This window comes from Rhinatrema bivittatum, chromosome 2 (genome assembly GCF_901001135.1).
Source record: "Rhinatrema bivittatum chromosome 2, aRhiBiv1.1, whole genome shotgun sequence".
Classification (NCBI taxonomy): Eukaryota; Metazoa; Chordata; class Amphibia; order Gymnophiona; family Rhinatrematidae; genus Rhinatrema; species Rhinatrema bivittatum.
In genome coordinates, this window is record NC_042616.1 from 24,572,556 (window position 1) to 24,596,106 (window position 23,551).

General features: G+C 45.6%; 1 protein-coding gene across 2 annotated transcripts in view; it reads left to right on the top strand.

The window, feature by feature from the left end:
• Positions 1–12,862: 12,862 nt before the first annotated feature.
• The window catches only part of LOC115083693 (zinc finger protein 665-like), an 84,390-nt gene continuing 73,701 nt past the window's right edge, over positions 12,863–23,551 (top strand). The window contains exons 1-2 of one of the 2 annotated variants that reach the window (XM_029587655.1): positions 12,863–13,416; positions 16,953–17,429. In XM_029587655.1, the coding sequence (XP_029443515.1) occupies positions 17,013–17,429 (417 nt within the window). In that variant the 5' untranslated portion in view covers positions 12,863–13,416; positions 16,953–17,012. The remainder of the gene's footprint in view (positions 13,417–16,952; positions 17,430–23,551) is intronic. The other variant, XM_029587654.1, reaches the window with a different exon arrangement.

The window sequence follows — 23,551 nt, forward strand, 5'->3', positions numbered from 1 at the left end:
CTGCATCCAGACATCTTACAGTCTTCTGAAGAGTCGCTTAAGTCCCAGCGGCCGGACCCCTACGGGCTCCTCCTGGGGGGGTCGCGTGCTTCCAGTCTTCTAGCAAATCTACGGTCCAACAGGCCTCGCCCTTCGACGGTAGCTACTACCTCGAAACAAGGGTCCACAATCATAACAGGTGGGATTGAGCGGGTGGAAGAAGCAGAGGAAAAAGGCTCCCCGATTAGGCCTCGGGGACTGTGTCGAGAGTGGGGTGTGACCAATTTATCCTCGTGCCTTAGTCCATGTCCTTTGAAAAGCGTCAGAGTGAGCTTGAGTTTCTGGGAAGGCTTGCATGAAGAGCCACGTCTTTAGATTTATCTTGAAGGTTTGGTGACTAGATTCTTGCCGTAGATCTGGTGGAAGAGTATTCCATAGAGTAGGCCCTGCTGTTGAAAATGCTTGTTTTCTTAGCGAGGATTTGGCAAGGGGGGCATACAGGGAGCCTTTGTACGCTCTCCTGACTGGTCTGTCTGGATGGAATTGATTACTGAGCTTGAGAGGGGCGATGTTGTAGAATTCCTTGTGGATCATCATGAGAACTTTGAAGGAAATCCTAAATTTGATGGGTAGCCAGTGAAGTGACTGAAGTATGGGAGTGATATGGTCTCTTTTATTTGAGTTGGTGAGTATCCTGGCGGCGGCATTCTGGACCATCTGCAGGGGTTTGATAGTTATTGCAGGGAGACCTAGCAAGAGGGAATTGCAGTAGTCTAATTTAGAAAGGATGATAGATTGAAGCACCAGACGGAAGTCTCGAAAATGCAGGAGAGGTTTTAGTTTTTTGAGTACTTATAATTTAAAGAAGCATTCTTTGGTGGTGTTATGGACAAAAGATTTAAAGTTGAATTGGTTGTCGAGCCAAACCCCTAAATCTCTGACAGAAGGGGAGAGGTTGATAGCTGTTTTAGCGAACTGAGAAGCGCTTGAGGAGTTGAGGAGAACTTGGTTTTCATCCGGTGAAATGATGAGGAACTCGGTCTTATTTGTATTGAGGATCAGGTTGAGGCTAGCGAGAAGATTATTGATCGATTGCAGACAACTATTCCAGTAAGACCAGGTTTTTTGCAGGGAATCTGTGATTGGGAGAAGAATTTGGACATCATCAGCGTATAGGTAATACGTTAATTTTAGATTGGAAAGTAGTTGGCAAAGTGGGAGCATGTAAATATTAAAGAGGGTAGGAGAGAGAGATGATCCTTGTGGGACTCCCAGGTTTGATTTGATGGGGTGTGATTCCTTGTTGTTGATCCTAACCTTGTAAAATCTATTGTCTAGGAACGATTTAAACCAGCTGAATGCCACTCCTTGAATACCAATGTCTGATAGCCGCTCTAGAAGAATGGAATGATTCACGGTGTCAAACGCCGCGGATAGGTCGAGTAGTGCAAGGAGGTAAGACTGTTTTTTTTCCAAGTTTAGGAGGATGGAGTCCTCCTAAACTTGGATAGCGAGGTTAGAAGGGCTTCAGTACTTTGAGTTTTTCGGAATCCAAATTGGTATGGGGAAAGAATATTGTTCTCCTCCAGGTATTCTGAAAGTTGTTTGTTTACTATTCATTCCATAATTTTGGAGATCAGAGGTAGATTAGCTATGGGGCGGAAATTTGCAGGGTCAGTGGTTATATTCTGTTAAGTTCTCAAACCCTCCCATATCCCCAATGGGAGCTATCTGCATCTGGCTTTGTCTTTGTCTGAGGTATACAGTCTTTTTCAATGCCGGTATTTGATCTTCCGGAATCTTCCGGATCTCTTTTAAATACCTTCTAAATGTTAAAGTAGGTATTTCACCAGTCACCTGGGGGAAATTCATTACTCTGATATTTAATTGTCTCAAATAGTTGTCCACCGACTCCAGCCTACGCATTGAAATTGCCTGTTCTTTCCTACATTCAGCATTCAGTCCAGACAGTTGTTTTAAATCATTTTCAACCTGAGTCATGGCACGAGTTTGCTCTTCCTCTTTTAATTTGATATTATTCTCCAACACTTCAAATTTCTGGGAGTTTTCTTCTGTTACCTGGGTATGTTCATTAAATACCTTAGTCATCTTCATAATCAAGTCCCAGAGCGATTCCATGGTTATCACTGCCGGTCTGACTATCTCCAGGGAGCTCTTCAAACCTCGTATTACCTCATTCTCTCCGGCTTCCGCTGATGTTCTCTGCGGTATACTCTGGGGACTCTCCCCACTCCACACCAGTGTCTCCGGAGATCTGGAGGTAGTCGAGGGCCTCTCCCGATCCACAGCAGCATCGTTCTGACCACCCGCCAGGGTCGCTCTCGGGACCTCATTTACCGGCGACTCTGCCGTCCCGGCGCTGCCTGGAGGAACTGCTTTCGGCTGTTCTCGTGGCTCTGGCGGGGTCAAAGATATCTCCCCAGACGACGAAGGGACTCCTCCCGACTCGCCAGCGGGGCTCGAGACTCCAGAATTGGATGTGGGTGTCGCATACTGAGGTATTACCCGCTGACCTGAGGGAAGTGAGGTCTCGGGTGGATATACCCTCACTTTCCCTTTTCTTCTGTGAGGCATAATATTGCAATAAGGTAACAATTTCCAAAGAAAACTTGAGAATCATCAGGAGCGTCAGCGTATGCGACCATTCAGGGAGCCATCTTGAGTCTCCCCCCTCCCCTCCTTTTCTGCTATTTTGAGCTGATTGATTTTGTTTTCTTCTTCCAATTCTTGTACTTCTTCATGGTGAAGAGTCAATTTCATTGGCTACTTCTTGCCACCCCCCCTTCTAGTTTAAATGCCCGATGGTGGATCACGTGATGCACTAGCTGAGCAGAAGTGCCTCAGCTCAGCTCCGGGCCTGTCTCAGCGATAACGCGACCCCAAACCGCGTCAACACCACCAAATCAGACAGCTGAGGAGTCAGGGAAAGGGGCTCGATCCAGCGATTCGTTTTATGCAAAACCGTGGGTCGAATGGCATCGATGAAGGCAAAAAAAGAGAAAGAAAAGGCCAGGGTGGCTGACGAGAAAATGGCTGCCGCATCGACGGGTGAGTCCCCCTCCCCCCCCCCCGCTTCCTCTTACCATAGATGACATAAAGCTAGCGATTCGGGAGGCCTTGGACGAGCGTTGGGCTGGACTGACCGATCAGTTGGGGGAGGTGAGGGACACCCTGGCAGCTCTGCCGCCGCGGCTGGAAGCAGCCGAGACTCGTATCTCAGCTCTGGAAGAGGCAGGCACTGACCGCATGGCCAAGATGGCGGAGCAGGCGTCCACACTTCAGCCCTTGGCAGACAAGGTGGAGGATCTAGAAAATAGAGCGCGCAGGGATAATCTGCGCTTCCTGGGATTCCCTGAGAGCCTGGAGGAGGGCTCCCTGCGCACTGTGCTGGAGACCCGGCTCCCAGAGGCGCTGGCCCTGCCACACCTTAAGGGGAAGCTGGTGGTGGAGCGAGCTCACCGGCTGGGAACAAAGCAGCAGGCGCTGGAGAGGCCCAGACTGGTGATTGCAAAATTCAGCGCATAAGGCGGAGCTGTGGAGAGCATCGCGGCAGAAAGCAGATGTGAAATATCAGGCTCACACTATCCGGGTGTTGCAGGATTTCTCGGCAGCAGTCTCAGCGAGCAGACGTCACTTTTCACAGAGATGCTCCACGCTTCACACCAAAGGCATAAAGTTTGCCTTGTTATTTCCAGCTCGTTTACGGGTTTGGCACGACTCGCGGGGGCATTACTTTGATACGGTGGAGAAGGCTAAGGCCTTTGTGGATACCCTGGATACCTGATGATTGTTTGTATCTCAGGGGAAGATAGTGATGGCTCCTGCAAGAGTTTGTTTTTTCTTCTCAAGAAGCAGATGAGAGTCCAGCGTCTATGACAAGTACAATCCCATTGCAGGTTTTGCTGCGTGTGGACAAGGTTCTGCAGTTCAAAGGCTGGTTGCCTGGTTCCGTTGTTCATTTGGTTTTTTTTTCTGTCCACACATTATTGGGATACTGGACACCTCAGCTTTACAGATGGACTTGAAAGCCTCTGAGTGCTAGTTTTTATTATACCATCTATTTCCTTTCATATCTGAGGAGCTATGAACTATGCACTTCCGCTGCAATAGGCCTTAGAGTCTGGCCGATTACGCCCCTCCAGCTCGGACATAAGAATTAGATGGTCGCACGGAGAGGACTGGCTATGCTCCTGCTAGACGATGAAGGGCGTCTTTTCTGCCGCAGGACTGCATCTCTCAGAACTCGTACTCATATGTTCTCAATTTGGTCTGGACTTAATGGAGTGGGGAAGTCACCTGTTGCAGTTGCTTTTCAGGGGATGGGGCTTAGACCAGAGAGGGACGGCGAGGAGGGGGGAGAGTGCAATGTGTGGACCCTGTATATAAGGCTGGGGCGGTGCCCGGAAGCATCAGTAAGCGTGATCCTTACCTCCGCTTAGGGGGTCCGGGGGGTGATGATAATGAGGGGGACTGGAGGGAAACCCTATTGGGTGGGCCACGGGGGGCAGGGGAAGGGTGGGGGAGGGAGGGCGGGAGGGGGGTTGGGGGTTGGGCAGGGGGAAAGAGGGGGGGGAAGGGGGAGAGAGGGGGGGAAGTTGTAGAAGCGAGGATGAATGATTGTCTGGCTGGTTGGTACTACCGGTATGAAATGAGTGTTTCCTTTGAAATGGGGGTGTATGGATGTTGGAAGGTGGGGGCCTTGGCTGGGAGGGTCCCTAGCCCTTTGAGGTGGGATACGAGGCATTCCTGTGGATGTTGGTCTTTCTGGTATGCTTAATCTTACACGGGTGATATCATGGAATGTCTGTGGATTACGCTCCCCGGTTAAGCGTTCTAAAGTTCTCACTTTACTGAAACGTAAGCAGGTGTCGGTGGCATTTCTACCGGAGACACATCTTGCGGTATCGGAACTTAGGTACTTGAAGCGGGACTGGGTAGGAGAGATTAGAGGGGCAGGGGGGTCCTCTAGATCAGCAGGGGTTGCTTTTTTTTGAAATATGTTTATTAAATTTTTTAATGAATACAACTTCCACACAGTTAAACACAAGAAATAAATCCCCGTTCAACCGAAACAATCCCCACCCGTGTTCAGCTCTTTCCCCCCCCTCCCCCTCCCCCTCCCCTGTTGGTGTCCTGGTGGATTGTCTATTTGTCTCCTGTCCTGGAAAAGTAAAAGATAGTCCGCCTTGGCATGTGGGTTCATTTGGATACCATCCGAAGAGTGCTGAGGTTGTGAGCGGTCAAGTTCACAGTGAAATGTCCTCCTCCTGGTCCGTGCTCTGGTCCGTGTGCCATGGATCTATGGCAACCCCTGTGATGGGAGCTAAATAATTTGTAAATGCAACCCAAATTCGCGAGGTAAGTACAGCTTTCCTTGGCATCCTATGAGAGAGAATGGCATGTTCCATAGAGCAAAGCCGTAGCATTTGTCTGAACCAGTGTTCGTAGCTAGGTCCAGTTGCATTCAGCCAATTTTTCAGGAGAATTTGCTTCCCCACTGCACCTGCTTTCAAAATGAATAAACTTTTGGGAGTAGTGAGTGACACGGGGAGCAGCGCTGGGATCCCAAATAACCAGAGGTTGGGATCCGGCGGCAGGGTCGTTTTCAGAAATAGGGAACAAGCGCGGGTTATTCTATTCCAGAAGGAAGAACTTAAGTCACAATCCCAAAAACAATGATAGTACCCGCTGTCAATTTGGAGGCACTTTGGACAGGCCCGGGATTGTGTGATCTTCATTTTGTAAGCACGTGCAGGGGTTATGTAAGATTGCCAAAGAAATTTGTATTGTGTTTCTCGCAACAACACATTTTCAGCTACTAGGTTAATATTCGCAAAGCAAGACACAAATTCAGCATATGACAAAGAGAAAAGAGGCCAAGTCTGCCATTGAAGGTACAAGGAATATAAAGGTTGTCGGTTGGCAAGCTCTCCTACTGCCTTATAATAGCTGGAAATGGTGGGCTTACCCCCCTTCCTCTTCAACAATATCTCTCTAACTCGCCTGGTATTTGGGGTCTCCTCAATCAGGGGCTTGGAAGTGTTGATGAAATGGGCCAACTGTAAGTAGGCATAAAGATCCGCCTCTGCTAGATTGTATTGTGCCTGAAGGGTTGGAAAAGGTAAGATACCTCCTCCTTCCTTGTTCAACACATCTGAGATGTATATAATACCTAGCTCTTTCCATCTTTGGAATGCGCCGCCTCTGTTCCCCGGTGGGAACAGTGCATTTCCCACGATTGTAAGCAACGGTATGGGCATGCTCGGGGCAGCACACAGCTTACAGAGAAGGAGCCATGCTCGCCTGTTTGTGGTCACTAGCTCCAGAGTCCGCACTGATGCCGGGATTCGGTGCGTGGGGAGTTGTATCAATGGGTTTAGGGAAGTCACGTCTAGCCACTCCAAGAGACAAGAGTAGGGGGTCAGTGACGACGTAGCTAGGATCCAGTCATTAATATGCCTAAGGCAGCAGGCTAGATTATAGAATTCTAGGTTCGGGCAGCCCAGCCCCCCTGGGTCTCCAGGGCCCATCAAGATCTGCAAGGGTATACGAGCTCGCCTGCCTTGCCAGAAAAAGGCCCGCAGTGCTCTCTGCAATATTCTATGATCTGACTTAGTGATCCAGAGCGGTGCAGTCTGCAACAGATAGAGCCATTTGGGTATTAACACCATTTTATACAACTGTATACGGCCCCCTAGAGACAAGGGAAGCCGCGTCCACCTCTGTAGCGCAGCCAAAGTAGACTTCATTAACGGTTTGATATTGGCCCTGTATAAGCTTCTGCCCCGTCCCGGGATGCGAATCCCTAAATATGTGAGGGTGCCCTCCGCCCAGCGCAAAGGAAAAATCCCCCGCCAGGTAGCGCGGACTACTCCCGTGACGTCTAATGCTTCAGACTTTGCACAGTTTACTTTCAGACCTGCAAAAAGTCCAAACTGGTGCAGGATCTGTAATACTGCCGGCAAGGAAGTTCCGGGTCTGGTAATAAAAACCAGTAAGTCATCAGCGAAGGCCGCCGTTTTAAAAATATGTAAAGGCCCTCCCACCCCCACCACCAAGAGGCTGTTCATGAGTTTCCGGAGCAGGGGGTCAAGGGACAGAATGTACAGTAGTGGGGACAACGGGCATCCTTGTCGGACCCCTCTCCGGACCTGCACCGCGCCAGACAAACACCCATTAACTAGAATGCGAGAAAGGGGTTGGAAATATAATAGGGAAAGAAAACGCAGAAAGTCCCCTTGTATGCCAAAACGCTGGAGGACCGAGAACAAATACCTCCATTCGACGCGGTCGAAAGCTTTCTCCGAGTCCATGCTTATGACAAGGGCCGGGATGTCGTGGCGCTGACAGAGGGTCATAGCCGTTAACAATTTTACAATATTGGCATTGGGCTTGCGCCCTTTGACAAAGCCAGCTTGACTCGGAGAAATCAGACGGGGTAAAAAAATGTTCAATCATTCAGCTAAGACCTTAGCTAAGATTTTATAATCACAATTAAGAAGTGATATAGGCCGGTATGAGGCCGGGTTGGTAGAGTCCTTCCCCTGCTTGGGCAGAACAATCACATGGGCTTCATTAAACGGGGCTGGAAAACTGCTATTAGCTAGGCCTGCTTCATAATAATTAGTGAGCGGGGCAATAACGAAAGGTGAAAGGATTTTGTAAAACTCATATGAGAGGCCATCCGGCCCAGGCGACTTTCCTGTTTGGGCAGCTCGAATGGTTTGCTCAATTTCATATTCTTGTAGGGGTCGATTCAAAAATTTGCGTTGGGAGGTACTGAGGGTCGGTAAGGAGAGATTTCTAAAAAAAACCCCACTCTCCTCAGATTTGTCTCCCGTGACCTCCGAGGAATAAAGAATGCTATAAAATTGCCGAAAAACGTCACTGATTTCCGCCTCATTGACTGTAGTGGCGCCCGTAGAAGATTTTAAGCTAGCTACAAAGGATTTCGGGCGTTGCGCCCTGTTAAGGCTCGCCAACAATCTTCCCGGCTTATTCCCAAATTTAAACAATGCCTGCTGGCCCCGGTGCACATACGCCCGAGCCCTCTGATCTAAAAGGGTGTTAAGACGCCCCAGCACACTGTAATAATCCTCTCGGGTTCTGCAGTGCTGTTGAGTAACATTGCCTGCTTCTTGTCGCGCACTAGAGCTTCCAATTGCAAAATTGAATGGTTAAGCTGCCTGTTTCGATTGTGGACATATGAGATCATTTCGCCCCTAAGGACTACTTTGGCCGCCTCCCAGAAAAGATGCGGCGTGTCGATATGCTGCCGGTTATTTAAAGCATATTCTTTCCATTTCTCCTTAAGAAATTGCTGAAACTTGGTATCATCTTTTAGGAAGGCTGGAAACCTCCATATACGTGTGCGATGGGCGGAGGATGGGGCCTGCATTTGTACGGATATTGGGGTATGATCAGAGATTGATGGCGCTTCTATGTCCGCCTTCTTTACTGCAAAGAAGGCCTGCTGTGAGACTAAAATATAGTCTATTCGGGAATGCGTGTGGTGAGCTCGTGAGGTGTGGGTATAATGTCGCTCGGTGGGGTGGAGCGTCCGCCATACATCAAGTAGGTCTAAATGGTGACAGAGATATGCTACCCCCCTTTTTCCCTGCCCTCTTGGCTGTAATTGCGACGGTTGTTTGTCAATGGAGGGGTCATGCACTATGTTAAAGTCTCCCGTGACATACAATGTACCTTGTGCATGGAGATGGAGTTTGTTACACAAATCCGTAAAAAAACTGTGTGAATATGCATTTGGGAGGGGTTGCTATTTTAATACATAAAAACTTCCCTTTGCAGATATTGCAGGAAATCGCAGACACTCAAGGGCGATATATTATTCTCATTGCTGAATTGTATGGGCAAACTGTAGTGCTTTGTAATGTATATGCCCCTAATACCTATAACCCCCATTTTTTCAGATGTTTATACTCATATTTGCTACTACATTTGACTGACATACTTGTAGTGGGCGGAGATTTCAATACAGTTAAAGATGGAGAGTTGGATGCTCGCCCCGCAAGACAGAGGGAACATGGAATGGGGAGGGGTCCTGTAATGTTGGAAGATACACTGCATTTACTAGACGTGTGGAGAACTTTGCATCCGCTGGAATGCGACTTTACTCATGTCTCGCGGGCGCACGACTCGCAATCCAGATTGGATTTTTTCCTAATCAGTGGTCACGCCTTTGGGCAGGTGCAGGATGCAGAAAACTGAACTCCTCCTCGTCTCCTCTAGACATGCAGCCGCACCCACTCTCTCCACTCTCCATTCCCCCAACTTTCTCTCCGACACAAGAAACCTGGGTGTTATACTTGATAACCAACTAACATTCAAACCATACATCAAATCTATCCTTAGCAGCTGCTATTTCAAACTTCAAACCCTCAAAAAACTCAAACCCCTTCTCTACTTCTCCGATTTCCGCACGGTACTCCAATCCATAATTTTCTCAAAAATTGATTACTGTAACGCTCTCCTACTTGGACTCCCTTCTAGCCACATCAAACCTCTACAACTCCTCCAAAACGCTACTGCACGCATCCTCACCAATGTCAATAAGAAAGACCACATCACTCCCACCCTCATTGATCTCCACTGGCTTCCCATTCACTCACGAATTATTTACAAGACCCTCACCCTCATCCACAAAAGTATTACTAATGAACACTGCAACTGGCTAAACCCACCCTTCCTCCCTCGTACCTCCACAAGACCCACCCGTGCTTCCCTCCGTGGAACCCTTATCCCTCCCTCCATAAAATCCACTAGACTCATTTCCACCACCAATAGAGCCCTCTCCCTTGCAGGCCCCTCCCTCTGGAACTCTATGCCTCTTAATCTACGTACCGAAACCTCCACACCTACTTTCAAGAAGAAACTCAAAACCTGGCTTTTCCTCCAAGCATACCCCCATTCTTCATCATCTTCACCAACTAACACGCTAGCCCAACCATCATTCCTCTCCAACACCCCCCTTTCAGAACCTACACCCAACCCCCTCCCCCTCTAAAGTTTCCTACATCTCCTGTATATAACCAGTGTACAACATCTGTATATATATCCAGTGTACAACTTCTGTATATAACCATTGTACATATTTCTTCCTCGAATCCCTATTCACATTTTATCCCCATGTATCTGTTTGCACCCTCCCCCTGCCCCCCCTTTGTATCGACCCCCCCCCCCTCATCCCTTCCCAGTTACTTAGTTATTTGTTCTGTTACTGCGTTTTACGTTATACACCGTTCTCTGTAAAGGCTATGCCTATATACTTTCTGTTGTAAGTTACTTGTGAACCGGCACGATGTGCAAACGGTTGCCGGTATATAAAATAAAATAAAATAAATAAATAAATAAATAAATCGATAATATTGTGATTTCAGACCATGCACCCGTATGGGTGGATTTTCAGTTTAGAGGCAGGCAACCGGAAACAAGACTGTGGCGTTACCCTTATTTTTTGGCCTATGACAGCCATTTTCAGGAGCATGTCAGGGCAAAGTGGGCGGATTATCTGGCCTGTAACCAATCTCACAATTCGCAACCGATCTTGCTTTGGTCGGTGGCGAAGGCAGTTCTGCGAGGGGAGATTATTTCGTATATGGCCCATAGAAGTAAAATGCCCGCATCCTCACCAACACACACAGAAACGACCACATAACTCCGGTACTCAAACATCTTCACTGGCTGCCTGTATCAGCTCGTATCACCTACAAAACACTCACCCTTATACACAAATCCCTACACAACCAAAACTTACATTGGTTCAAAGAAGACTTCACCTTTCATAATAGCAACAGACCCACCAGAAAACAATATCTCGCCACTCTTCACATCCCATCTCCCAAACTCACTAAACTGCGCTCCACCAAGGAAAGGGCCTTATCCCTTGCTGGTCCCTCCCTCTGGAACAAGCTACCCACCTCACTCCGCCAAGAAACTTGCCCCAAAATTTTTAAACAGAACCTGAAGACCTGGCTCTTCACCCACTCCTACACCTAACCCCCTTCCTCCCCTTTCCACCCCCCCTCTTTTTGTAAATTTGTACAATTAACTATACTAGCTACACATGATGTAAGCGCCACTGCCATTTTCGTAAATATGTACAATTGTCTAGTTTATTTAGTTTGCCTTCCCCCCCACCCTCCTCAGTTCCTTAGTTATCTGCCTCCTCCCTCCCTCGCCTCCCTTGTTCTACTGGTTACTTGTTACATGTAAAGCCTGTTGCTTGTTGCGTTCTCTGTAAACCGACGAGATGTTCCCAACGTACGTCGGTATATAAATGCCTTTAAATAAATAAATAAATAAATAAATCTTGCAGTTAACCAGGCAGTTGACTACTGCTCGAGCCGCCTTTAATAGGGCAGGGACACCCCGTAATCGGGACCATTACCGCTCGGTCCAGGGGGCATTACATTCTCTTCTTCATCAGCGTGCTAAAAAAAGGGATTCTCTACTATAAGTTCCAATTGTTTCAATATTCCAACAAAACAGGCCGCATGATGGCTAACCTTCTCCGGTCGACTCGGGGTCGCAGGCACATCCCTGCATTGCGTATGCCCACGGGTAGGACTGTGAAGGACACTCCCTCTATCCTACGAATCTTTCATAATTATTATGCTGATTTATACACATCTACGGGGGGTAGTGAGGAGGTTTGGGATAATTTTTGCTCCAAGGTGTCTCTCCCATGCTTGACAGAGGAGCAGCGGCAGAGTTTAAATGGCCCCATAACAGAGGAGGAGGTGAGGTTGGTTATTGGCCGCCTACGTCCCCTGAAGGCTCCAGGCCCAGATGGTTACACAGCGGAATTTTTTAAACTTTTAAAGGAGCAAATAGCGGGTCCATTGGCAGAGGGATTTATGGATCTCATCCGCCAGGGATCTTTCCCTGCTTATGAGAATCGGGCTCACATCACGCTTATTCCTAAAGAGGGGAAGGATCCCCTTCTTCCTGAGTCCTATAGGCCCATCTCCTTACTGAATGTAGATGTCAAAATATTAGCAACAATTTTGGCAGATAGATTGGCTGTCCTCCTCCCCTTCTTAGTTGGAGACCATCAGGTCGGGTTTGTCAGACAGCGCTATGCACTGGCAAACATTAGGCGGGTGTTGGTTGCTATGACCATGTGTCGCCAAATGGATATTTCTTATCTCACTATTAGCTTCGACGCTGAGAAAGCGTTTGATAGAGTGGAATGGAAATATCTCTTTACTGTACTGGAGAGGATGGGGTTTTTACCTTCAAGCATTACATCTCTTATACACGCGGCCTGAGGCACGCAGTCAGAACCGCTGGAGATAGCTAGGGGGACCCGGCAGGGCTGCCCTTTATCGCCCCTCTTGTTTATCCTTCAGCTCGAGCCTCTTCTCTTTGCCATTCAAAGCACTCGAGAGATAAGGGGGGTCCGTATGGGTAGTCACATCTTTAAAACGGTGGCTTTCGCGGATGACTTGCTGGTTCTCCTCACGGATCCCCAGAAATCCCTTCCTGTCTTAATGAAGACGATTTGGGACTTCGGAATTTTCTCGGGCTTTAGTTTAAATGCCACCAAGTAGCGATGGGAAGATAAGAAATGAAATGGGAGGAGGAGTGCGCGAAACATTCTATAACTGTATCATAGGAGAGGACCTAGAGGGTTGGAGGGGAGTAAGATGCAGGGGGGGGGTGGGGGGAAGGTATAAGGAGTACACTTGTCTGTATGAGAGGAAGGGAAGTAGGTGGAGCAGGGTGGTTATCAGGTATAGCCATGTGTGAACAGCCATGTCTTAAGCTTCTGTCTGAATTTCTTTGGACAAATCTCGAGGCGTAAGTTGATAGGCATTGAGTTCCATAGGTTGGGGCTGGCTAAGGAAAGGGAGCCTTGTTTGGTGGATGGGAGAGGGGAGTTAAAAAAAAATTAACCTAAGCATTAAAAATATGCACTGGAAATCAATGCACAGTTTTTTAACGCTCAGATTATTGCTGCAGCCCCTTTACTTTTAGCTCCTTTTATCTTTGCCGCAGCACGCCCACTAACGGTCGCAGAGTGATGACACAAGGGAAGCAGCAGCCCTGCCAGCAGTCGCAGAGTGATGACGCACGGGAAGCAGCAGCCCTGCCAGTGTCGTAGAGTGATGACACACGGGAAGCAACACCCCTGCCAGCGTCGCAGAGTGATGACGCACAGGATGCAGCATCCCAGCCAGCAGTCGCACAGTGATGACACATGAGCAGCAGTATCCAATCAGAGGTGGCAGGAGGAGCAGCTCAATCGAAGGGGTCGGTGGCTGCAGAAGAGAAAGTTGCACGAGGTGAGGCGGAGGGAAAGCTCTTGCACTCCCTCTCCCCCGTGCTCGTAAGCGAGTAATTTACTTTTCTTAACCAGGAATAAGCGATTGCAGTGAAGCTCAGCCCCGGAGGGTAAGCGGTGCCTTTCCAGCCTGTTCTCTTCCCGGTGTCCCTGTGACATTTTCTAGCAGAAGCAGCAGCGCTGAGTGTGAGGAGCTCCAGGCAGGGGGCTCTGCACAGGGAGCAGGGGAGGGAAAGCAAAGCGGGCTCAGGTCTTTAAATCCCTGAATGCAGCCGCCCTTACGAGCTCCTCTGACTGTTGCTCTTAGTATTCCCAATTATTTGGCTTTCAAAAACTTGAACATTAAAAAGTTAGGACTTTAGGGGTCAAAAATCCCCACCAGGCCATGTGGCTTGAATAAGAGCTGAGTGGGTGGGGGGAGGCGTAAAGAGAGTAGAGGGGAGTTAGTGCACCAGAGGCTCCTGTCAAAGCTCACAATTTTACTTGCATACAGAAACCTGAGATTTATCCTTTATGCAATCTTCTATGTCTATAACTTCTGCTACAACTCTTGACTCTTTTGTAGTTTGTTTTTTATTTATATTCTGCTTTTTGGCACTTCAAAGAGGATTACATTCAGGTACTGTAGATATTTCTCTATCCCTGGAGGACTTATATAAAGTGACTTGCCTAAGGCCACAAGGAGTGACAGTGGGATTTTATCCCTGGTTCATGGCTCTCGGCTCTAACCACTAGGCTACTCCTACTACACGGAGTAGGGATTAGAAAAAAGCACATTCAGGCTGACAGCACTGCTAGATCCCCACACTGGTTATGGACTTTTCCTTCAGGAACTTGTATAATCCTGTTTTGGTCCCCTCTATGGTAGTTGCCTTAACCACGTTCTCTGACAACAGTTTCCATGGTTTCTGTGCTGAGTGAAAATACATATTTGAGGTAAAAAGCCTGCGAGGGAGTCAGTTGGACCTCTAAAAGGAGCACTTAGGGATGACAAAGCCATAGCAGAGAGACTAAATTAATTCTTTGCTTCGGTATTCACTGAGGAAGATGTAAGAGATTATACCTATACACGAAAAGAGCAAGAACCTCAATAATAACAAAACAGAAATGACAGGTTCAAAATACAATACTTTCTATCTTTTATAATAAAGATAAGAAAAGAGTATTACTGTTAATTCCTGGTAAAACACAGCATCACATCATTACCAAGCACTAAAGTACAATCTATCGTCTCTTGCCAAACAATGGGCTGCAAACTGTATCAGATATGTACTGTACTCAAAAATTTCATTCATCAGCTTGTCTTACATTAGGATTGCATAGTATGCTTTTATGAGTATTTACTAATAATTTAAAGAATAAATAGAAACTTTAATTAGCCACTCATCAATAATTATACTTGAAAAAAGAAATCATAACCAAAGCAAAAAGGACTTAGCTGAAGCAACACGAGGATGTAAAATGCCGTGGTAAATGCAGGGAACTGAATCACTGACAAAAGGCCCAGGTTTCAGTGTAACAACGCCTGCATCAGGGAGCTGGTTTATATTCCCACCACTGCCCTGAAGGGCATTTAAAGATGGCCTCCGGCCGCCGTTTGCAGCCCATTCTGTGGCAAGACATGGTAGATTCTACTTTAGCGCTTCATAATGATCTAATGCTGTGTTTGACAAGGTATTGACAGTAATGCTCTCATTTTATCTTTATTATAAAAGATGGAAAGTACTGTATTTTGAACCTGTCATTTGTGTTTTGTTATTAGAGAAATGCCAGAAATGCTATTCAAAGGTGATGATTCAGAGGAACTGAAACAAATCTCAGTGAACCTGGTAAATGTATTAGGGGAAATTGACAAACTGAAGAGTAGCAAATCACCTGGACCAGATGGTATACATCCCAGAGTGCTGAAAGAACTGAGAAATTAAATTGCAGACCTGCTATTGGACATTTGTAAACTATCAGAAACATCAGCTATGATACCTGAAGACTGGAGGGTTGCCAGTGTAATGCCAGTTTTATAAAAGGGATCAAGGGGTGATCCAGGATACTACAGACCAATGAGTCTGACGTCTGTGCTTGGCAAAGTGGTAGAAACTATGATAAAGAACAAAATTGCTGAACATACAGATAATCATAGTTTAATGGAACAAAGTTGACATGGATTTAGCCAAAGGAATTCTTGCCTCATAAATTTGCTACATTTTTTTGAGGGCATAAATAAACACGTGGATAAAGGTGAGCCAGTTGGTATAGTTATCTGGGTTTCCAGAAAGCATTTGACAAAGTCCCTTACGAGATTCTTCTTAGGAAATTAAAAAGTCATGTGATGGGGGCAGTGTCCTATTGTGGATTGCCAACGGGTTAAAAGATAGAAAACAGAGAGTAGGGCAAAATGGTAAATTCTACCAATGGAAAAGATGAATAGTGGAGGGCTCCAGGGATCTGTTCTGGGATCACTGCTTTTTAATATATTTATAAATGACCTGGAAATGGGGACAGCAAGTGAGGTGATCAAACTTGCTAATGACACACAATTAATCAAAGTTGTTAAATCACAAGAGGATTGTGAGAAATTGTAAGAGGACACTGCAAAATTGGGAGACTCGGCTTGCAAATGAAACTTAATGTGGACAAGTGCAAAGTGATGCACTTAGGCCAAATTACAGCTCCATAATTTAAGGTTCCACATTAGGAGTCACCAGTGAGGAAAGGAATCTAGGTGTTATTGTTGATAATACATTGAAATCTTCTGCTCAGTGTGCAGCAGCAGCCAAGAAAACAAACAGAATGCTGGGGATTATTAGGAAAGGAATGGAGAATAAAACAGAGAATATCATAATGCCTCTCTATCGCTCCATGGTGTGACCTCATCTTGAGTAATTTGTGCAGGTCTCAAAAAAGATATAGCAGAATTAGAAAAGGTACAGAGAAGGGCGATCAAAATGATAAAGGGGATGGAACAATTCTCTTATGAAGAAAGGCTAAAGAGGTTAGGATTCCAGCCTGGAGAAGAGACGGCTGAGGAGAGATATGATAGAGGTCTATAAAATAATGAGTGGAATGGAACGAGTAAACCTTAATCAGTTGTTTACTCTTTTGACCAGGGGACACACAATGAAGTTACTGGGTAATAAATTTAAAGCTAGTAAGAGAAAATGTTGTTTTACTCAACGCATAATTAAACTCTGGAATTAATTGCCAAAGGATGTGGTGAAAGCTATTAGTGTAGCTGTGTTTAAAAAAGGTTTGGACAAGTTCCTGGAAGAAAAGTCCATTAACCATTATTAAGGGAGAGTTGCAGAAATCCCCTGCTTATTCTTGGGATAAGCAGCATGGACTCTGTCTAATCCTTGGGATGCTGCCAGGTACTTGTGACCTGGCTTGGCTGCTGTTGGAAACAGGATACTGGGCTTGATGGACCTTTGGTCTGACCCAGTATGGCAGGTCTTATGTTCTTATGTTCCAGTGTTACCGTTTCATAGATTAGATTGTTGCTGTGTGAGGTTTGGGAGTTAGCGCTGTTTAAATGTGATGGGTTGATACAAAGGTGCTGAGAGTGTTTTCTGCAGGGTTTTGTGTTACTTCCCACAGTGCCCGGTACAGGAAGGAATTAACTCTCCAGATTCTCTCTTTCTCTTGTCCTCAGCCTGACCTGTCTCTGCTGCCGACTACATCGAATAGAAAGGGAAAATCTCGCCCGTATCTTATGAATGTTCCTGTTGGACCGATGGATGGCTTTGTTGGCTCTGAGACTTCAGTGATGGGATCCAGACCTGCGAGGGTACAGCGGTCCCAGTCTGTAGCTCAGACGCCTCGCCTGGAGCAGGACAGGAAGGATATGAAGACGGCACTGGGAGTTCTGCCTTCTCCAGAGCCAGATCCCTCCTCAGTGCAGCCTCTGGCAGAGCCCCCGGGATCAGAGGAGGGGGCAGGGCTGGCTCTGGATCCACTGCAGCCCAGGACTTTGGGTTCTCTGTGGATGGTTCTGGTGCGGCTGGAAGCAACAATGAGCAGCAAGATGGAAAGGATTCAAGGGGAAATCTCCTCGCTGGAGCTGCGCTCAGGGACCCAGGAGAAGGAAATCTCTGCTCAGGCTAAGCGGCTGCAGGCGCTGGAGAGCAAGGTGGGACGTTTACTCTCAAACTCTTCTGTGTAAGATCTGGATACGATTTCACTCAGAAGGAAAATTAAGAAATTAGAAAATGTTCTCAAAGGAAAAATATTTTAGAATTATCAAATTTCCCAAGAGATTAATAATTATTTAGGGGAGGCTTTGTAAATATCCAAGGAATCTTTTCCTCCAATTAACCAAATTTCTTTTCTAATGAACATTACATTTATAAAGGTTTTCTGTCTTTTGTTGCTGATCCACAAATTGAGGAATAAGAAGTTGAACCAAAAAACTGATTTTCTAAACCTCGGTCATTTTTAGTCTTGAGTTCCCAGCCAGGTCACCTCTACCCCCTCCCTTCCCCCGCCACCCTCTATTCCTTTACTGAAGTCACAGTGACGGGGGCTGCCCATCTTCTCTCCTCCTCCAAACTCACTGCTTCAGGGGTGGCCAATTCCAGTCCTCGAGAGCCACAAACGGGCCTGGTTTTCAGGATATCCACCAGGAATATGCATGGGATAGATTTGTATGCACTGCATCCATTGTATGCAGATCTATCTCATGCATATTCATGGTGGATATCCTGAAAACCTGGCCTGTTTGTGGCTCTCGGGGACCAGAGTGAGCCACCCCTGCAGTCCTTGCTCCTCTAACCCCATTGCCGCCAGCTCCTGAGCTGTATCTGTCCCATCCTCCATCTCTCACTTTCCACTGTTACTGTTCCTGCTGCTTTGAAACGCGCTGTGATCTCCCCACTCCTCAGAAACCCTCACTGCTCCTTACCTGTCCTGCCAAATATCGTCCCGGCTTCCTCCTCCCGCCTCCCTTTCACTTCCAAACTACTTGAACTTGCTGTTCACCGCCTCTACCTTGATTCTTTCATCTCAAGCCATTCCCAATCCACTCCAGTCTGGTTTTTGTCCTTTACATTCCCCAGAAACAGCTCCTGCCAAAGTCTCCAAGGACCTGTTCATGGCTAAACCCAAAGGCCTTCCCTCAGTCCTTATCCTCATTGATCTGTCTCCTGCTCTGACTCTGTTGATAAGAACATAAGAAAATGCCATACTGGGACAGACCAAGGGTCCATCAAGCCCAGCATCCTGTTTCCAACAGAGGCCAAAAACCAGGCCACAAGAACCTGGCAATTACCCAAACACTAAGAAGATCCCATGCTACTGATGCAATTAATAGCAGTGGGTGTTCCCTAAGTAAAATTGATTAATAGCCATTAATGGACTTCTCCTCCAAGAACTTATCCAAACCTTTTTTGAACCCAGCTACACTAACTGCACTAACCACATCCTCTGACAACAAATTCCAGAGCTTTATCGTGTGTTGAGTGAAAAAGAATTTTCTCCGATTAGTCTTAAATGTGCTACTTGCTAACTTCATGGAATGCCCCCTAGTTCTTCTATTATTCGAAAGTTTAAATAACCGAGTCACATCTACTTGTTCAAGACCTCTCATGATCTTAAAGACCTCTATCATATCCCCCCTCAGCCGTCTCTTCTCCAAGCTGAACAGCCCTAACCTCTTCAGCCTTTCCTCATAGGGGAGCTGTTCCATCCCCTTTATCATTTTGGTTGCCCTTCTCTGTACCTTCTCCATCGCAACTATATCTTTTTTGAGATGCGGCAACCAGAATTGTACACAGTATTCAAGGTGCGGTCTCACCATGGAGCGATACAGAGGCATTATGACATTTTCCATTCTATTAACCATTCCCTTCCTAATAATTCCTAACATTCTGTTTGCTTTTTTGACTGCTGTAGCACACTGAGCCAACGATTTCAATATGTTATCCACTATGATGCAGAGATCTTTTTCCTGGGTGGTAGCTCCTAACATGGAACCTAACATCGTGTAACTACAGCAAGGGTTATTTTTCCCTATGTGCAACACCTTGCACTTGTCCACATTAAATTTCATCTGCCATTTGGATGCCCAATCTTCCAGTCTTGATCACAATCTCCTCCTTGATGCTGTGTCCTCACTGGGATTTCAGGTCTCCCTCCTGTCTTGGTTCTCTTCTTACCTCTCTCATTGCACGTTTAATGTCTTCTGGTGGATCCTCCTCGCCTGCCATCCCACTATCACTTGGTTACCTCGGGGCTCTGTCCTAGGCCCGCTTCTCTTCTCTCTCTATACTAATTCCCTTGGTGCTCTGATCTCACAGAAATATGATGGCAGAAAAGGCCCGATAGGACTCACTAGTCTGCCCATCCACCCAAATAACTTAGCTTTACAATTCCCATCACTCCCTCAGAGATCCCATGTGTTTATTCCATGATTTCTTGAATTAAGATCATGTTTTTCCCTCCATCACTTCCACTGGGAGGCTGTTCCATGCATCCACCACTCTCTCTGTAAAGAAATATTTCCTAAGTTTACTCCTGAGTCTGCCCCCTTTGACCCTCATCCCATGACCCCTTGTTCTGGAGCCTCCTTTCCTTTGAACGAGGCTCACCTCCTGTGTATGGAAACCTTGCAGGTATTTAAATGTCTCTCTCATATCTCCCCTCTCTCACCTTTCCTCTAGGGTATTCATGTTTGGATCTTTAAGTCTATCCCTATAAACTTGAGAAGGAAGAGCACTGACCATTGTAGCCGCCTCCCTCTGGGCCGACTCCATCCTGTTTATATCCTTTGAAGGTGCGATCTCCAGAATTGTACACAGGAATCCAAGTGAGGTCTCACCAGGGATCTATACAGGGGCAGTATCACCTCCCTTTCTGCTGACCCTTCCTCTCCCTGAGGATCTTTCTGGCTTTTGCCGTTGCCTTATCCACCTGTTTGAGCCCCACTGTGATCATCAGATACAATCACCCCCAGATCCTGCTCTTTTGTGCTTAGAAGAATTTCACCCCCTGATACTTTACCTCTCCCTTGGGTTTTTGCATCCTAAATACATAACTGCATTTTCTTAATAATTAAATCTTAGCTGCCAGACCCTAGAGCACTCCTCATAAGAATATAAGAACATAAGAAATTGCCATGCTGGGTCAGACCAAGGGTCCATCAAGCCCAGCATCCTGTTTCCAACAGGGGCCAAAACCAGGCCACAAGAACCTGGCAATTACCCAAACAATAAGACGATCCCATGCTACTGATGCAGTTAATAGCAGTGAGCATGTCACTAACTCCCTCCTCGTGTCTTCCATGACTGCCTCCTGATCCAGGACTGAATTTCCCAAAGTAGGAGTTGTGGCTCTTTTTTCCCATTTTTGTACAGTATTTCTTGTTTTACTTACCGTCAGGGGTTTATTCACCCATCCCTGACCATCCCCTCCTGGTTTTCCATTCCATCTTTATGCTGATGATTCCCAGATTTACCTCTACACCAGGAATCCAGTCCCAAATCTCAGCTTCTTGTCTGACATTGCTGCCTGGATGTCCCTCCACCACCTTAAACTCAACATGGCTAAGACACAACGCCTCTTCTTTCCCACCAAACCCTCATCCTCTCTTCCTCCCTTCTTTCTGATTTACTCTGGACAGCACTGCCATCCTCCCAGTCCCATTAACCCATAACCATGGGATCTCTAGCACTAAGCTTTCAAAAGGGAAACTTTGATAAAATGAGAAAAATAGTTTAAAAAGATGCAGCTACAAAGGTTAGGAGTGTGCAACTGGTATAGAAATTGTTCAAAAATACCATTTTAGACATGCAGTCCAGATGTATTCCACGCATTAGGAAAGGTGGAAAGAAAGCCAAATGGTTGTGGTCAAGGGTAAAAAGTGAGGTGAAAGAGGCTATTTTAGCCAAAAATCTTCATTCAAAAATTGGAAGAAGGATCCATCAGAAGAAAACAAGAAAAAGCATAACCATTGGCAAGTTAAATGTAAGACATTGATAAGACAGGCTCATAGAGAATTTGAAAAGTAGTTGGCCATAGAAGCAAAAACTCATAATAAAAGCATTTTAAAATATATCCGAAGCAGGCAGCCTGCGAGGGTGTCAATTGGACTGTTAGATGGTCGAGGGGTAAAAAGGGGTACTTAGGGAAGATAAGGCCATCGCAGAAAGACTAAATTAATTCTTTGCTTCGATGTTTATTGAAGAGGATGTTGGGGAGATACCCGTTCCAGAACCAAATTATAGTGGAACCTGGAAGATGTAGTAAGCCAGATGGACAACTGAAGAATAGTAAATCGCCTGGACCGGGTGGTATATATATTTTATAAATGATCTGGAAAGGGGTATGAGGAGGGAGGTGATAAATTTGCGGATGTCACAAAATTATGCAGATTATTTAAATCTCAAGAAGATTGTGATAAATTGCAGAAGGACCTTGTGAGACTGGAAGTTTGGGGCTTCCAAATGGCAGTCAAAAAGGAAACAGGATGTTAGGAGTTATTAGGAAGGGAAGGGTGAATAAAACTGAAATTGTCATACTGCCTCTGTATCGCTCCATGGTGAGACCTCATCTTGAATACTGTGAACAATTCTGGGCACCATGTCTCCAAAACGATGTAGTTGCAGAGAAGGGCGACCGAAATGATAAAGAGCATGGAACAGCTCCCTTATGAGGAAAGGTTCAGCTTGGAGAAGAGATGGCTGAAGTGGGATATGATAGACGTCTACAAAATTGTGAAAGGCCGTGAACAGGTTAATGTAAATAATAATAGAAGGACTAGGGGGAACTACATGAAGTTAGCAAGTAGCTCATTTAAAACAAATTAGAGAAAATTGTTTTTTACTCAATGCATAATTAAGCTCTGGAATTCATTGCTAGAGGATGTGGTTATGGAAGCTATTGAAAACTGTTTTTTTTTGTTTTTTTTTTAAATTATCTCTTATTAATTTTTAACCAATTACAAAATAAGGATTACATACCTTACAATTCAGGTATAGCATATTACAGAGTAATAATACAACAATTTAAAGAAAAAAAAGAAACAAAAGAGAAATGTAACATCTTACTCATATAATATATAATATGCTCTCACCCTGTATAAACTATGAAATTAGAGAGAACAAAATGGAGAAAACATGGGAGCAGTAAAAATATATCTTTCCTTTTAAATGATATTAAAGAAAATAAAGGGTGGAGGGGATAATACTTAATTAAATACCTGAGTATTCAGCTAGTTTGGGCTGATTCCTCTTTTGATTTCAGAAATAACGCCAACTGCTCTGGCTCCATGAAAATATACCTTGTATTTTCTATCGTTAGGATACATTTACAGGGAAATTTTATTAACATTTGCGCACCTAAGGAGCGGGGCTCTAGGACATAGATTCAAAATATCTTCCAACAAATTTGGGTTGATTTACTAATATCCGGATACATCCATATCCTTTCACCTAGGTACAATTTATTCCTATTTCTAAGAAACTTCTTAGGACATTCTCTCTCAGCTGGTGTACTAAATGTTACTAGTAGTATTCCCCTCCTCTCAATCTGCTCTTCCTGAGAAGTTTCTAAAAAGCCAGATAATCTTCTAAGGGAGATAATGTCTCTGGGGTTTCCCCAGATAATTCTCCATCCACTTTCCTATCTCCTCTCTTAATTAATTCTGGAAGAAATATATTTTTGAATTGTAGGTAGATTAGTAGAGGAGGAAAGAGACAAAACCTCCGTAGGTAATTAATTTAATTGTTGCTTGGGTGAAATCATTTTACACTTAGGAAAATTCATCAATCTCAGATTTTCAGTTCGTTTATCTGTCTCCAGTTCCCCCTGATTAGGCCAGCCTGTATTCCTTTCATCTGTAAAAACCTGATAGTCTAATTCCTGGATCTTATTGGAATTAGCTAACACCACCGGATTAACAACTATAGATAGATCCTGGAAGCTTTGAAAACGCTTGGGTCAAAGATATTACAGCTTTCTCAATCACTGATAGAGCATTCCACAACACATCCAACGTCACTATATCTGGTTTTATTTTTTTTTTGCAAATGTGATTTCCGGTATATTTACTGGCGCCTTCTGAGACGCATTTTCCATTCTGCCCAAATCAGTCCTGATCTCTCCCCTTCCATGGACAGATTGCAGCGAGCTTGCCTGATCCACTCAAAATCCCGATATTTATTTCTTTCAAGGCAGACAAAACTCTGTCGCCTTGAGATTGCCCAGATATCTTAACAGAAGGTCCCTCCTCGATCACTTCCTCCCTCTGGGACAACA